We start from the raw sequence: 14,136 nt of genomic DNA, 5'->3' as shown, positions 1-14,136 counted from the left end.
GGGACCATCGCCTTTCCGGGGCAGCCGCTCTACCATCTGAGCTAACCAGGTGGCTAGCAGATGGCAGGGCGAAGTCGAATTTATCAACAACTTAAAGTAATTAATAAAGGGAAAATGAGACATCCACCCAACCGTAGCAATTGCTACAAAGGAAACCCATACGTGTTCCTCGAAAGAAAAGCCTCGCAGTTGAAGAAAAATTAGTTGAAGTTGAGGAAGAAACTCATAAAGGCTCATGGGACGTGTCGTCTGCTCCGCACTTTCAGTTCAATCGATGACGGTTCCGGCGCCTGATTTTTCATTTGCGATGCCAGTCGCGCTTGCTCTCTCTGTACTTTCATCACAAGGTATTGCCGACACTGCTAGTTTCTAGAGCTTGTGATGGTTGCATCGATGACTGACCATGAAATCAAAGCACAGGCTGTCGTTCAGGGTATATACTTTTAACCAAATCGATTGAACATGTGAATTAGCTATGTGTGCTGTCGCATTTTCATGCTTATCTTGAAGGATGAGTCTCACTTTCTTGTTCACAAGGGAATTCTGTTCGTGCCAATGACGACAATTTTTCTTTTTTTGCTTATTTCATCTCAATTTCTCTAGGCTGATTCAAACATGCAGGGTTTAGCAGTGGAGGCAGGTAAGTGGTTCCAATCCAAGCTTTTTGTTGGCCCAAATGTTATGGAACACCATTTAGGCAAGCACCTTACACGGTATAGCGACCTTAATTTGGTGGCTAGAGAGGTGTCTAAAGCACATTAAGACAGGCTCAAGCGTGCAGGGAAGCCAACTGCAGTCAACGAATGCTTCTAGCATGCCTCTTGTTCCATATCTCACACAAATATCACAAAGTGTCCCGAACACGAGGGGTATAAGCAGCTTTGAATGCGTTAGAGACATTTATGAAAAATGTTTTGGTGAAGTAGGAGAAAGGGCTACTGTATTAAAACATGGCTAAACCATGCCGACTGCGTGATTAATGTTTTGTTATTACGCATGTTCCAGGAAATATTATCAGTAATGTGGACAGTAAGTTATCTTACAAGGCAATACATGTACGATTCATATGTAAACTTCGCAAAACGTTCAAGGGGCCGCTATAAAATGACACCAAATTGCAAGTATGTCGACCAACTTGCCCAAGCCTGTGTGGACTCGCGCAATGTGATTTATCAGTACTATGACAGGTGAGCAGATTCATGTGTTTGACGGGTTCTAGCACAAATCGGACGTTCACAACAGAAATGTTACAAAATAACTCACCTTGTTAACCTGAAAGGATTTGACATGAGAACTAGTGCAACTCGTCAGTCAATGTAAGCACGAAACTGCGACAGCTCGCATAGATATTTCATGTGTTCAATCGAATAGATAAAAAGTTATCTTAAAAGACTGCCTGTGCTCAGATTTCGTGGTCAGTCTTCGATGCGACCATTACAGGCTCTAGAAATAGCTCTCCTGCTATGAAGGTGCACAGAAAGCAAGTGCGTCATCTGTTGAACTGGAAGCGCCGAGCAGACGACATGCCCCATGAGCTTTTACGAGTTTACGCCTCACCTCTGGAGAATGTGTGCTATCCTCTAGTCTCGGAGGTCATGCCTGCTCGTCCTTGACTGATGGAATGCTCCAGGAGGCTCCCTTGTTTTTTTTTTCGAATTTTTTTTTTCGGTCAGCTGATCGTCATAATCATCTGCTGCGGAATGCCCTTTTTTGTAAGTTTTGGTCACCATTCTGGTCACATGGCGTGTCTACAGAGCAAGCGTGTCTTGGAGATATTGTCGCCTATTTGTGCATATTTGTGCAGCTTCGCATTTGTGTGGTTCGCACCACTTCCTGTGCACTTGCGAGAGCCAAGTGGTGCAAAGCAACGTGGCTTGTTTCTTCGATCTCCGTCGTGATCTCCTTTGGTGGAGATTGATGCTCTTGGCCACTGTATATGGTGACTGTGGAGGCGGCGGCAATCTTGTGTAAATCTAAGCCAATCCGATCACCACCAAGCGTAGTACAAGGCAGGGCATTATAAGAGATATTCTTTTAGGCTGGTCAAAGTCTAATAAATTCTTTTTTTTGCTAAACAAATTTTTTTTTTGACAGTTTTTAATCTCCACATCTCAGGAAATTCGGTGGGAAAATCGGTATTTGAGGTAGAGACCCGCACAGACATATGTCGCATGCGCTGTGGAGCCCCTTGTGATTAATGTCGCCCAAGTGAGGGCTTGACGTCGTTTTTAGTGCATAATGAGCACAGAGCCCAATCTGACTGGCCGCCGCATTTGACATGGTAGCAGACTTCATCACTGCGAGCACTCCCCAACATTAACTCAATGTGGAGATCACACACACAGTGCCCAATGCCGCAAGTCGCAGAATGGCACCACAACGGCTGGGTACACTTCTGTCGGTACGAGGTTCGTCCAGGTTGACAGGACCGATCAAAATGACAACACGATGTGGACAGAGAGGATGGCAACGAAAGTAGGGTGTATTTTATAAAGCAAGTGCGAAGACTGGGCCGATGTTCAACAGCCGTCAGTATAACCCGCACGCGTGACCTTTGGACCTATCAAATGATGAGCCACCCGTACAAACATACTAGCGGCAAGCATTCCACGGCGTCTTGTGGCCTATTACTGCATCGGCCGGCGATGAATTTTCCTCATGGCGACACTTCCTAGGCCATTAGGCCTAATTGCCGCTGTCTCATCAGGCATTGGTGACTAAAGTTAGGGTTTGGTGCCGAATTGACGTATTTATTTGCAGCTGCCAGGCGACACTCTGAAAGCTGACAAACCCCCTTGCAAGCAAAAGCGAGTGCACAAGATTGCAACAAATTTGTTCATGGCCACCATCTTTGCAACATACCATATGGCGGCCTCTCGTTCCCGACGCCGTTCATAGACATGCGTTGGTCTCTGTTTGTAGTTTCGAGCAACCCATCACAAGACCAGCATGGGATTTGCATGGCAGGCATGAAAGTATCATGATGAGGTTATGGAATTTGTGTGGACAGCGGGGGAACGAACGAAAAAGAGAGAGGGAGCGAGCGTCATGCGAACTTGCCGTGACTTTCCACATTTCATAATCTTAGACAGGCAGCAAATCGTGCTGAACCTGACAATGAAATTATGTGGACGGCACGAGCCCCTCACCGTCTGCACTGGCTACGTGCAGAACGGCGATAAAGTCACACGATGCATTGTTCTTTAATCTATCGTACAGATTGACCTTATGATAACCCACCTGCTGTAAAGTTGTGGTAGCCCTTCTTTGTTTCAGAGAAACAACTGGAAGGCAATGCTTTCTACACAGTAAATAAAAGGTTGCCACAACACACAGGTCTGCTGTTAAACTGAGAACCTTATTGGTATTCAGTACAATTAGAGCGTCACTAATTCATTAGTTTCTGAGGAAAAAAAAGCACTTGATTCTATTCAACAGAAGTTCTATTGATAAAAAATATTTTCCAGACCCTCATATACATACCAAAAAATTACCTGTTGTAAGTGCTGCATATTTCACGTTCCCTTTAGTGAGAGTAGACCATGCTCTATGTCTTGATTTCTGTGCACTTAGGTTACTGAGAGTTTGCTGCATTCTTGCTTACAATGTTGGGAGACTCTATAGCATGTGCAGCATCGTTTTTCTTGCTAAAAATTTGTAAGCATGAAATTTTTGGGAACGTTTTTTGATATTCGATTCAAAATCTACTGTTTGGTATTCGCACACCCCTACCGAGAAGTGGAAGCAATTCAGCAGTGTCACTATTGGCATGTTTCGGAACCACAGCAACAAGCAGCACAGTATTTCAGCTTGTAGTTATCGATTGCTAGTTGTAATTGTTTTTCCGGATGATTGTACCAACTGTCCATGCAGTTTACTATCCGTTTGCTGTTTCATTTTACCCTGTGGACACTCTGAGCCCCCTGAAGACATGGTTTAACTTTCACACACGTTGGGTTATAGTCCATATGTTTGTCATTTTCTTCTCTCATTTTCTTCTGCAGGTACATAGGATTCATAGAGACATACAGGGATCCAGCTGGCATTCGCGGTGAATTTGAAGGTGGGCACAGGATTTGATTTCAAGTTGACTCTTGTGGTGTTTTTAAAACAAAGCCAGAATGGTTGGGCTTGGTACAAGTGATGGAGAAAGAAGTATTTGAGGAGAGGAATCTGCTAGGCCGCGACAGTGCGCATGGGCAGCCTGATTCAGTCACGGTTGGGTGAGGAGGAAATGCAATTTTCACCGCAGCACGACAGATGACGCGTCGGGCGCGTTGCCATCGTTTACATGTTCTTCTGTGTGCGCGATGCACAAAAAACGTGATAGCGTGTCATATATTGTAAGTTTTCCCAGATTTCATTCTGTAACGTCAATAAATAGAAGTGGCAGACATTTTAGCAGCAGCTATTAATGGATACTGTCCTAATTACATGCCGTACTGCGCTTGAGACGAGCTATAGTAGTAATCCTGGAGCAGACGACGTCTGCCGACGCTGCTACAGTTAACTCGGTCGCATGTGGTGTGAGTGCATGCGTAGGTGACCTTTGGAGGTAAAGCTCCCAACTTGGGTATGCATGTTGTTGCGGTTGCGATCTGCAGGCTTTTCATTTCTATTAGAGCTCTCTAGGGCTCTAGGCCAGCGGTGCCGGCTTCTCAGTCTTTACGTGCGCTTTCCACGTTGCAACAAAGGCGAGCACTTTCAATCCGTGCACTTCATTGCCGTGGCAGATGCTCACAGGCTTGTAGCAAGGTGGTTACATGTGATCTTTGCTCCTGCATCTTCTCGATCTTGTGCTTGGTGGACCGCCACCCGGTCAGCCCGAGTGCAGCAGACGCGCATACTTGATTGGTGTTGTGGTGAGCCTTTGCCCGTCAGTGCTGTGACTGTTGCACTGTGGTGTATCTTGGGTGAGTAAACCCGTGTCTGTTGGCGTTCTGACTCTGGAGCCTTCTCCGTGCCGTGTCGTGTCGGAGAGTCGACGAACCCTGCCGTAGTGCCTCTGTGTTGTGCGGCATGGAGGAGCGTCGCGCCCTTTCTTAACCGTCGCTCGTAGGGTGAGCCTTGTGCGAACCTGTCTCCACAAACTGCATATTTTCTTGTAAATGTTCGTGGAGCAATGAAATCATTAAAGAGTAGAAGGAATACCAGAAATGAAGCTCAGAAGAAAGGCCAATTGCTAACAGAGAAAGTCTGTGTGTGATCTGTTGGTGTTCCCACCACTGGAGTAGCCGTAATGTGTTAATCTGCATCAATGAGTGAGTGCCTCTTTTTGTAATGACTGCACGTGCTGCACCGCTGAGCTTAGACATTAAGGAAACCTCTTTGCCATTGGCTTGAAACTTATTTAGTTGAAAACCTTCTAGTTAAACCATCCAGTTCAGAATTGTATATGTATACCTGTCAATGTTTACCATTATTATTGTAAAATTCTCAATATTTAGAGCTCGTTTGTAGTTGTATTGTCACTAATAATTTTACAGTTCTAAATTCGTCCATTTTAAGGGAAAAATTATTTTGAAGGAATGAAGAGACATTCTGATTAGGTTGTCAGAATGTGATTTTTAAGGTGTGCTTGATTATTATTATTAATACAACTTATCCGCAGCAGAACTACGCACTCAACAGAACCAGTGTATCATGGCAATGGAATATTTCAGCAACCGTTATGTGAATATTGTCACGTGGTCGTGACGGCAAAGAACACAGTAGCAATACTGTGAAAGGCAAAACTAGCTTTTATTGGGCGAACCTGTGCCCACAAAACAGGCTACACTTAAAGCACAACGAGAGCGGCGAACACAGTCGGCGATCGTCGAAAATCTGATCAGCGGGTCCAGCGCGTCAGCTTTTATACAGCAGTCATCGAATGTTCCAGACTAATCGTTGGGACCCGCGTGCCTTCCACAAAGTTCTACACCATTCGCGTCACGCAATGAAATCAGATAACACAAGGTTCGGCGACAACATACAGCGGATAGAAGCATCGATAACTTTCCAGAAATTTCGGATACATGCAGGCGCTGTGCGATAAGATTTGTTAGGCGGCGAAACGTGGTCGCCCGATAAATATAAGTACACGTGTCAATATTTAATGACTTCATGCACATTTCTGTTTAGATGTGGCACACGTCATCCTTGCTACAACTATAAGCTAGATGAGTGCCTATTCACAGCACCCCTACAGAAAAAGGCCTTTGAATTTTTTAATGAACGGTCAATAGAATGTTTTAGCTTGTCTGTAAATGTAGAACCCTTCGCGGAATGCTCGGCTACCGGAGCTATGAACAGCAGCCGCACTGCTGGTAGCGACATATGGTGTCGCTTCGCTGAGCTACTGCATGTTTGAAATGTCTTTGGTTTGGGTTACTCACATTCTTGTCAAGAAAGGAAGGAATGCTGATGAATTTGTTGCTGCCGATGCTTGACAGCAGTAGTTAAGCAGAATATTCTAGGTCACTACAGTAATAGCTTTGTGTCCTCTCTGGTGTTGCAACTTGTGTCACAAGAAGCCACCACCATCGTGACTGCTCACTGAGCATCTCCTGTAATCTGGCATTCCGCAAAGGGCAACATGCTTTGGACAAAATGAAACCCTCTAACATAAAGCTTTTATAATTTTTCGACAAATTTTTTTATTTGTCCTCTATTGCAGTGTTTTTCATGTTTTTATGATTGGCAGGAGAATGGCAAATGCAAGGTAGATGTGGCTGATGCAAGTACGGGGTGATCGGGGAGCGTTCAAACTTGCCTTTTTTTTAGCAGCTGACCGTCTCGTACAACAGTAGCAATAAAGTGAAATGTTGGCATACTTCTTGCAGGCTTTGTCGCCATGGTGAACCGGCCGCAGAGCGAGAAGTTTGGCAAGCTGGTGGAACAGGCCGAGTCCTTGCTGCAGCTGCTGCCATGGCCGAAGAGCTTTGAGAAGGACCGCTTCCTGCGGCCCGACTTTACCTCGCTTGACGTCCTCACCTTCGCCGGGAGCGGGATACCCGCAGGCATCAACATTCCAAACTGTGAGTGTGCGTCCATGTCCTCGCGCGCATTATTGTGCTTGGTCAGCAGTCTGTTTCTGATGTCTGTCATTGACTTTTCTGTAGAGCTTTGGAAAGAGATGTGCTTTGTCGTACGGTCGATCTGAAGGCACACCAAAGGGAAATCGTGTAGATGCCAAATGCTAGATCAGTTCGTACGAGTCAAGTAGTTTATGGTGAACAACTGTCTTTACTTACTTTCCATCCATGCCTTGAAAAACACCTCCTTCTGTTTCCTACTAAAGTTACTAGAGGAAGATCAGACACTGCGGTTGTTTATCTGCCATTGGAATGATTTGCTAAACATGGATTTGTCCAATCTTTGTGCTCGTGGCCTCTGTTATTCTTGTGGCTTTGTTTATTACGCTTTGTTTCTAGGTTTCCAAGCAATCATGTTTTTCTGAATGCATGAAGGCAACAAATTCCTATGCATCTGCATAATTGTTGCAGAATATAGCGTTTACGATGGAATATTTTATTGACGATGATCAACTTTCAAAGTCACAAACTCGTTTTTAAGTTCGAAGTACAAAGCTAGGCAAATCGCTGTACTACCCGTTATTCCCATGCTCGTCTAACTGCCGTGCATGCAGCTCCTGTGGACACTAGGGCCACATTTCTGTCTATTGATTTTCCTAGGCAACTCTCTGCCTTGACTTTTTTTTTCCATGGAGCACTAAGTCGAGAGCACGCCAGGCCGAGTCGGGGCAAAGGTCTCGGTTTCTTTACTGAAGGAATGGAAATGAATTGCAGCAATCACACCCTGTTGCGCTGAGCCATGGTACAGGAGGCAGTCGTTAATCGGCAACACCCTGAGAGAATTAAAGCAATACTGTTAGCCGTTCACTTGTCTGTGCTTTGCTGCTGCTGAAAGTTGTGCACTTCAGTAGGCTACTAGTGGTTTGAACAGCTTTTATCGGTTTTTTGCTGCTGATTGATGTTAACTGGAAAAATTCTGTATTTCTGATCACATTTGGAGTGCTAGGCACAGGGCTTCTAGAAAGTCGTCGTTCTTCGCTTACTTGCTGGCGCAACTTTTGCTGCTGCAAGATGTGCCTTAATATGGTAATTAAAATGGTAGTCTCTGTACCTCAGGTAATTAGCCCACTCATTAGTGACCTTTCTGAGATTTCCGTGGTTGTCTTGTTGTGTTTAATAGTTGTCTAAGGTCTTCCCTGAAACGCCCGGTACATATAGCACCGGTCATCAACACGATTTCATGTCAGCACTTTCGCTCAAAGGTCACCTACAAGTTATGTGTTGTTGGTGAATCAAGCTGATAAACTGCAACCACATGCCTTGTCTGGTTTCCAGATGATGACATTCGACAAAATGAGGGCTTCAAGAACGTCTCACTGGGCAATGTCATCAACGCTGACGACAAATCATCCAAGGCCAACTTTATGACTGTGAATGACAATGTAAGCTCAGTCCTGTGCCTTTATGAACGTTGGTAACTTGTGCATGCCAGTCTGATGATGTAGCAAAGATGGCTGCATTACTGTTCTTGCTTTCACTAATTTCACCCTGACGGGACAGATGAAACTAATTGAATTATCTGACAGGTTGAATTAAACAAGATGCGTAAAGAATGCCAGAACACACTGCTGCTTCATTTGGCAGTGTTTGCCCAATTTTAATGCGCCCCCGAATCAAACATGCGTCCACTTTCTGTGTGTCCAAAGTTGTAAACTAATGTATAAATGACATTAAAGCTCCTAAACAAAGTAAAAATCTACATGCACTAAATTTTTTCTAGCAAAAAAGGTTGTTGTACAAAGGCGGCCGGTTACCTAAAGTCGGCCTCTCCGCAGTACAAGTTATACGCCAAAGCATGTGAACATTGCGAAGGCGGGTTTGGTTTCATGTGTGATTGTATGGCGCCAGGCTATTTCTGGCCCAATTTTCTTCAAAAAGACAGTGGGCATTAGAATCGGGTTAATACCGTAATGATGATAGGTACCATAATAACGTGTTTTGACAATAGATTATGTGCTCAAGGCATTTGCTGTCACCCCAAGCTCTGCCTAGAAGGACGCTGCCACTAAACGGGTCGCTATTGGGGTCACCACAGGGTTCAGGCACGTGCTTGCTGTCTGATCAAATTCGAATGATCTGGCGAAGGCCAGTTTTAGGGTCGAAATAATGACAGTTTTTTCTTTCGTTATTTTGATAGATCGAATGTAACCGCAGTCGAATTGACAGAAGTCTACTGTATTACACAAGGCCAATACTGTTTGTACTGTTTATCGCCTCAAGTCTCCGTTCTCCTGTGAACATTTTCTCCTGTATGGAGTCTTTCGAAGTCTGAAAATATACGTGCCGACTGCAGGAGCTCTTCAACAGGCTGAAAAATCAAGCCTTTGAGGTGCAAGTGGGCCTACACGAGCTTCTCGGCCATGGCAGCGGCAAGCTGCTGGTGCGGCACAAGGACGGCACCTTCAACTACGACCATGACAATGTCGTGATGCCCCACGTTGGCTTGGGACCTGACCCCGAAGCCAAGGTAGGGAGTGTGCCGTGGTGCTCGCTGCTGGCGTCGATCAAGTGTAGTATTTCTCAAACTGTAGTCTGTTGAATGCTGTGGTTTGTCTAGAGAGATTAAGGGGGGCCGCCAGGGTTTATAGTAAAGGTGAGGCTGAGATGCTTGAGGCAGACGAGACCTCTATGACAGTATGGGGAGGTTAGGCCTTGCTGTACACGAGATGCTACTTCATATGATTAGGGTAAATGATGCAGAAGAAGCGAAAATGTGTAACAAGAATGACGAGGAGCATAGAGGAGGAAAAGTAAGAAAAATATTAAATGTACACGAACTCTCAAGTTCAGAACAGAAATACTCAGAAACGTGGCGGCGCTCGAGCAATCTGAGGTGCTCGTTGTTGTTTTCCTATTGCGTAGTGTTCTCAGACAGCAACAGGAAATTGAAACAAAATTGAGCCGATGGGCCCGATGCAGGAACTCGATGCCTATGATGCCACCAGACCGAGACACTTACCTCGTGCTGCCTGCAGCAGGAAACTGCAGTGTCTTTGGGTTATCACCTATTAAAACCATGCAGCATGCTTCCAACAGCACTATTGCCCCATGCGCGGCGAATACTGTTCTCGATTGCAAGTACCTCACGCATTTTCTCTTGTTTACACGGGATGTAGCGGCTGGAAAATTTATGTAATTACAGTTTAGTGAGGTACTGAACGTTAGTGACGAAATATTGTGTTTTCTTGGTATGTATGAAGCAGTAAAAAAGAAGCATAGCGGCATTGGGTCAGTTTTTGTGTTCTCTGTTGAAAATGTTAATGCCGGGAAATTGTACGCAACTGGATCGTATCGAAAAGCTTTGACTGTACTTTCTTTTTTGAGCATGTGGGTTGACTCAGTGGAGCCGTGTGGTAGTAGCAATTTGTTCGTGAGTGGTTGGGTACGCTTATTCTTTGAAAATATTTGTAATGTGCACTGGCACTCTAGACCTATTGTTGACGCGTAAGAATAGTGTCCGGCCAACAATCATTCATAATAATTGTTGTTGCCTGATACAAGATCTGTTCCAAAATGCTTTTGGCCATACCCTCTACTTAAACGCAGAAAGTTCCCTAATTTCACATCCTACTGACAAGCCTCCAAACTGCAAGCGAGACTTGATGCAGTATATGCGAAAATATGTGTGTTAAGCAGCATTTCGTGTGTTGGTCCAGGTCAAATTGAAAACAATGGAAACAACTAGTTGACCATACTAGTGTATGGTCAACTAGTATGGTATGGCATACAAAGGCACTATTTTATTTAATTGTATTGATTTATTTCGGTTATTTTCTTTAGTATGATACATAAAATGCAGGTGGAGTATAAATACACAAGAGGAGCTCCCGAAGTAAGAACTGTTCGGGGGCCTCCTGAAGGGAAACAAATGAAGGTTAGACAGTTGTGTCAAACAGTAGGATGTGATTAACACATCGTATAAAGGAAATGTTAAGCAGCAATAATGGCAAAAAACAGTGCACAGGAAACATTGGGTGGTGTGGCACCACAGGTAATAATGCCAGCTTTCTCAGCAGGGTAAAAAATTTCTTTAGGACCCGCATTATCAGGTGACGGTCGCCGTTCATTTCTTAGTGGACGAAGCTGCTTCGTTTTGTTCTAGGCAGGCTGTGGCATAAAATAGACTGGAAAACATCACTTCCATGCAACAATGGGGTGTCAACAAGCAACTTGAAGAATAGGATTTTTAAATTTAAATGACGTAACTTGTGAAAGGAAGTATTTACGGCCACCTGTATGTAGAAACGAAGCTACAAAGTAAACGCACACAAGTTTCTCATAAACAAAGTTTCGTAGTTGAAGAAATCCCACAAGACTAATTTGCCTTAGATACCTGATGCCAAATGAGTTACCATGCCGTCCTTTTTTTAAACGTACAGAATTTAAAAAAATCACCTCTAGCATATAACATAATTCTAGTTATTCAGCTGGATTAATCAGAGGTGGACATTACTTGCATGAGAAATCGAAATGCTCGATAATGAACAAAAATTCATTATTTAATGTTTCATTTAATTACCATACAGCACGTACTGCAATTTATGAATTGCAGCCAGTCAGTTGGCGAGACCTTTCCATTTGGAACGAATTTGCAGGATGATACCAGTTTCGAGATTTTTATTTCCAATGTGTGTGACAAAATACATGGCCATTCCAGTAAGCGGAACAATAATATATACGTAAAGTTAAAGAAGTAAGTGGAACAATAATGCATTTTTACTGCAAGTTTCACAGCACATATCTCAAAACCCATGCGATCCTTATAATTTGTTCCAAGTAAATATGCCTTGCAATATCACTGGCTACAATTTGTAGATTACAATTAGTACTATAAATTATTTAATGAATTTTGTTAATTCGTTGAGTCTGTATTTTGTTTTCTCATGCATAATGACCACTGCTTCGAGTAATCTGTCTAAAGGACTACAATGAAGTGATCTGCCACAGGTGATTTTTAAAATTCTGTATGGTCTAAACAAACACATTGTATAATACAGACCACAAAATGAGAGCTTTTTGTGGTAGCTGGAGCATTCGCCAGATGGCCATAGACTAAAGGAGATATTTAATGTTGTGAGACTAAGAACCCTTTACCAAGCATTTCACTGAATAAAATAGATCAATAGATGTAACCTCTATGTAATATTCAAGTGTTTGTGATCCGGTGGTGGTCAGTTAACTCTTTCGTTACCGCATCTATTCAGCTCGATCACCGGTGTTCAGTGCTTTAAATAGCCAATTTCGACATGTTAAAACCGGTTCTTGTGCACTTAGTGCCACCTGTGGTTAGTCCAGGCACTAACTAACTGGCAGTGTTATGATTTCTGACACATCTTTTGGGGAACCAATGTGCATGTGTTGTAGCGAAAAGAGGTGCAGCTGCAAAAAGCATGTCGCTCGTGATTATGCCACGCTACCATCAAATTATGTCATTGGCATCTGACAGTGCTGAGAGGTGATAATCGCCTAAATATGACGTCAACTGTCCACCAAAGCCCATTTCTGAAGGTCGGCCACATGTTCAACATGTGGACCTGGCATTTTAAGCCAGTTTTCCAAAAGTTTCGGTTTCGCTTCTCTTAAAATCCCACTGAGGAGTGCTGCCGGGATTACTACGCATTTATTAAAAGCCGCTCCCATGGAAAGTCGCGAGAAAGCATCCCGCTTGGAAGTAAGCTGCACCCGCACCTGAATTTAGTGATGAGGACTCGAGCTACAGGTCTGAAGGTGACAGCAAACCATATTCAAGCTCTGACGGCGATGATGTTTTGAGTCAGCCTGGCGACATCCGCAGCTGTTCACCAGCGAGTTCAGTTTACGGCCTTGAGTGGTCTCTTTCCTCATGCACGCTCACCTGTCGATCTTTGCACACGACCTGAGAGCTGTACTGGTTACCTGCAGGGTGCATACCTCGTTTGGACAGAATGTGCTGCCTCCAGCAGCAAAGAAACTTCAGTTCATGCCAAGAAGGCCGCCCATAGCACATTTCAGCCCAGCACTACAGAGCAGTGCAAAACAGTTTACTGTGGCACGGGATTTCTTTCTGCTCTTCTTCACTGCGGAAAACATAAATACTGTTTGCAAAAATACAAACAGATAGGCTTGTATGCATGTTCTGAAGTTGCCAGCTACGCTGAGAGAGATGGTTCCCGGAAAGAGGTTGCTCCAGACGAGCTGGTGAAGTTCATTGGACCATCCTCGGCAGATACCAAAACGGCGAAACTACAAGATGTGTTACGAGGACTGCAACATATGGGGAGGGGAGTGGGGAATGTCTCGTGTGAAAAGTGCAGAAGGCAACTATGCTTCAAAAAAAGCAGGAAGCGTTTCACCGCATGGCATAAGTAATGAAGCAGTTCCTGGTCTTAGTTTCTTTTTTGTAGCCAAAGAATGGTGGTGTACTGAACATTTATTTTTTCAAAAACTATTGTTGGGTTATTGATGTCTAACCCTTTGAGGGTCGAATTATTTTGAAAAAAACTTTCCCAGGTGGTCAAATTATTTTAATGCAGATCTTGAATGTACAAAATGTATAAAGTCGGGAAAAAGTACTAAAAAATAATTAGGAACAGTATTTTGGTATCGGCATCACTCAGAACTGCAAGATCTTCAATAGCATTTCCGAGCGGGGTACTCCTTGAAACACGGGTCTACGCACAGCGCCTTATCGCAGTTTGCACACCTAAAATGCGTGTCTGTTCTCTTGGAGCGAGGAGTTGTGTTAGCGCACAAATCACGTCTGTGCGTGCGGCTGCCTTGGGTAGAGGTCTGATGCACCCTCTCGCGTAAGTGCGTTGCCGCAGAGAGCGAGAATACCTCTGGAGCGGTGGTGATAAACAAGCTAAGAGCAATGCCAATCAAGATAGAAATCAACTTCCGCCGCCCCTGCGAGAGCGTGCCGACAAAGAGAAAAACCACGTTTCGCGCGCCTCCGTTGCGATCACGCGGCGGAATTGAAACCGCGAAAGCGCGTTGCCACTGAGAGCGAGAATACCTCGCGAACGGCGCTGATAAACAAGCTAAGAGCAGCGCCAATCAAGATAGAAATCAACTTCCACCG

General features: G+C 44.3%; 1 protein-coding gene across 1 annotated transcript in view; it reads left to right on the top strand.

The window, feature by feature from the left end:
* The window catches only part of DppIII (dipeptidyl peptidase 3), a 79,079-nt gene that overhangs the window by 45,052 nt on the left and 19,891 nt on the right, over positions 1-14,136 (top strand). Inside the window, exons 14-17 of the mRNA XM_055066898.2 lie at positions 4,005-4,063; positions 6,825-7,019; positions 8,352-8,458; positions 9,370-9,543. Coding sequence (XP_054922873.2) covers positions 4,005-4,063; positions 6,825-7,019; positions 8,352-8,458; positions 9,370-9,543 — 535 coding nt within the window. The remainder of the gene's footprint in view (positions 1-4,004; positions 4,064-6,824; positions 7,020-8,351; positions 8,459-9,369; positions 9,544-14,136) is intronic.

Source organism: Dermacentor andersoni, chromosome 6, assembly GCF_023375885.2.
Source record: "Dermacentor andersoni chromosome 6, qqDerAnde1_hic_scaffold, whole genome shotgun sequence".
Lineage (NCBI taxonomy): Eukaryota > Metazoa > Arthropoda > Arachnida > Ixodida > Ixodidae > Dermacentor > Dermacentor andersoni.
Note: the sequence above shows the minus strand (reverse complement) of the source record. Positions and strands in the feature narration are given on the sequence as shown.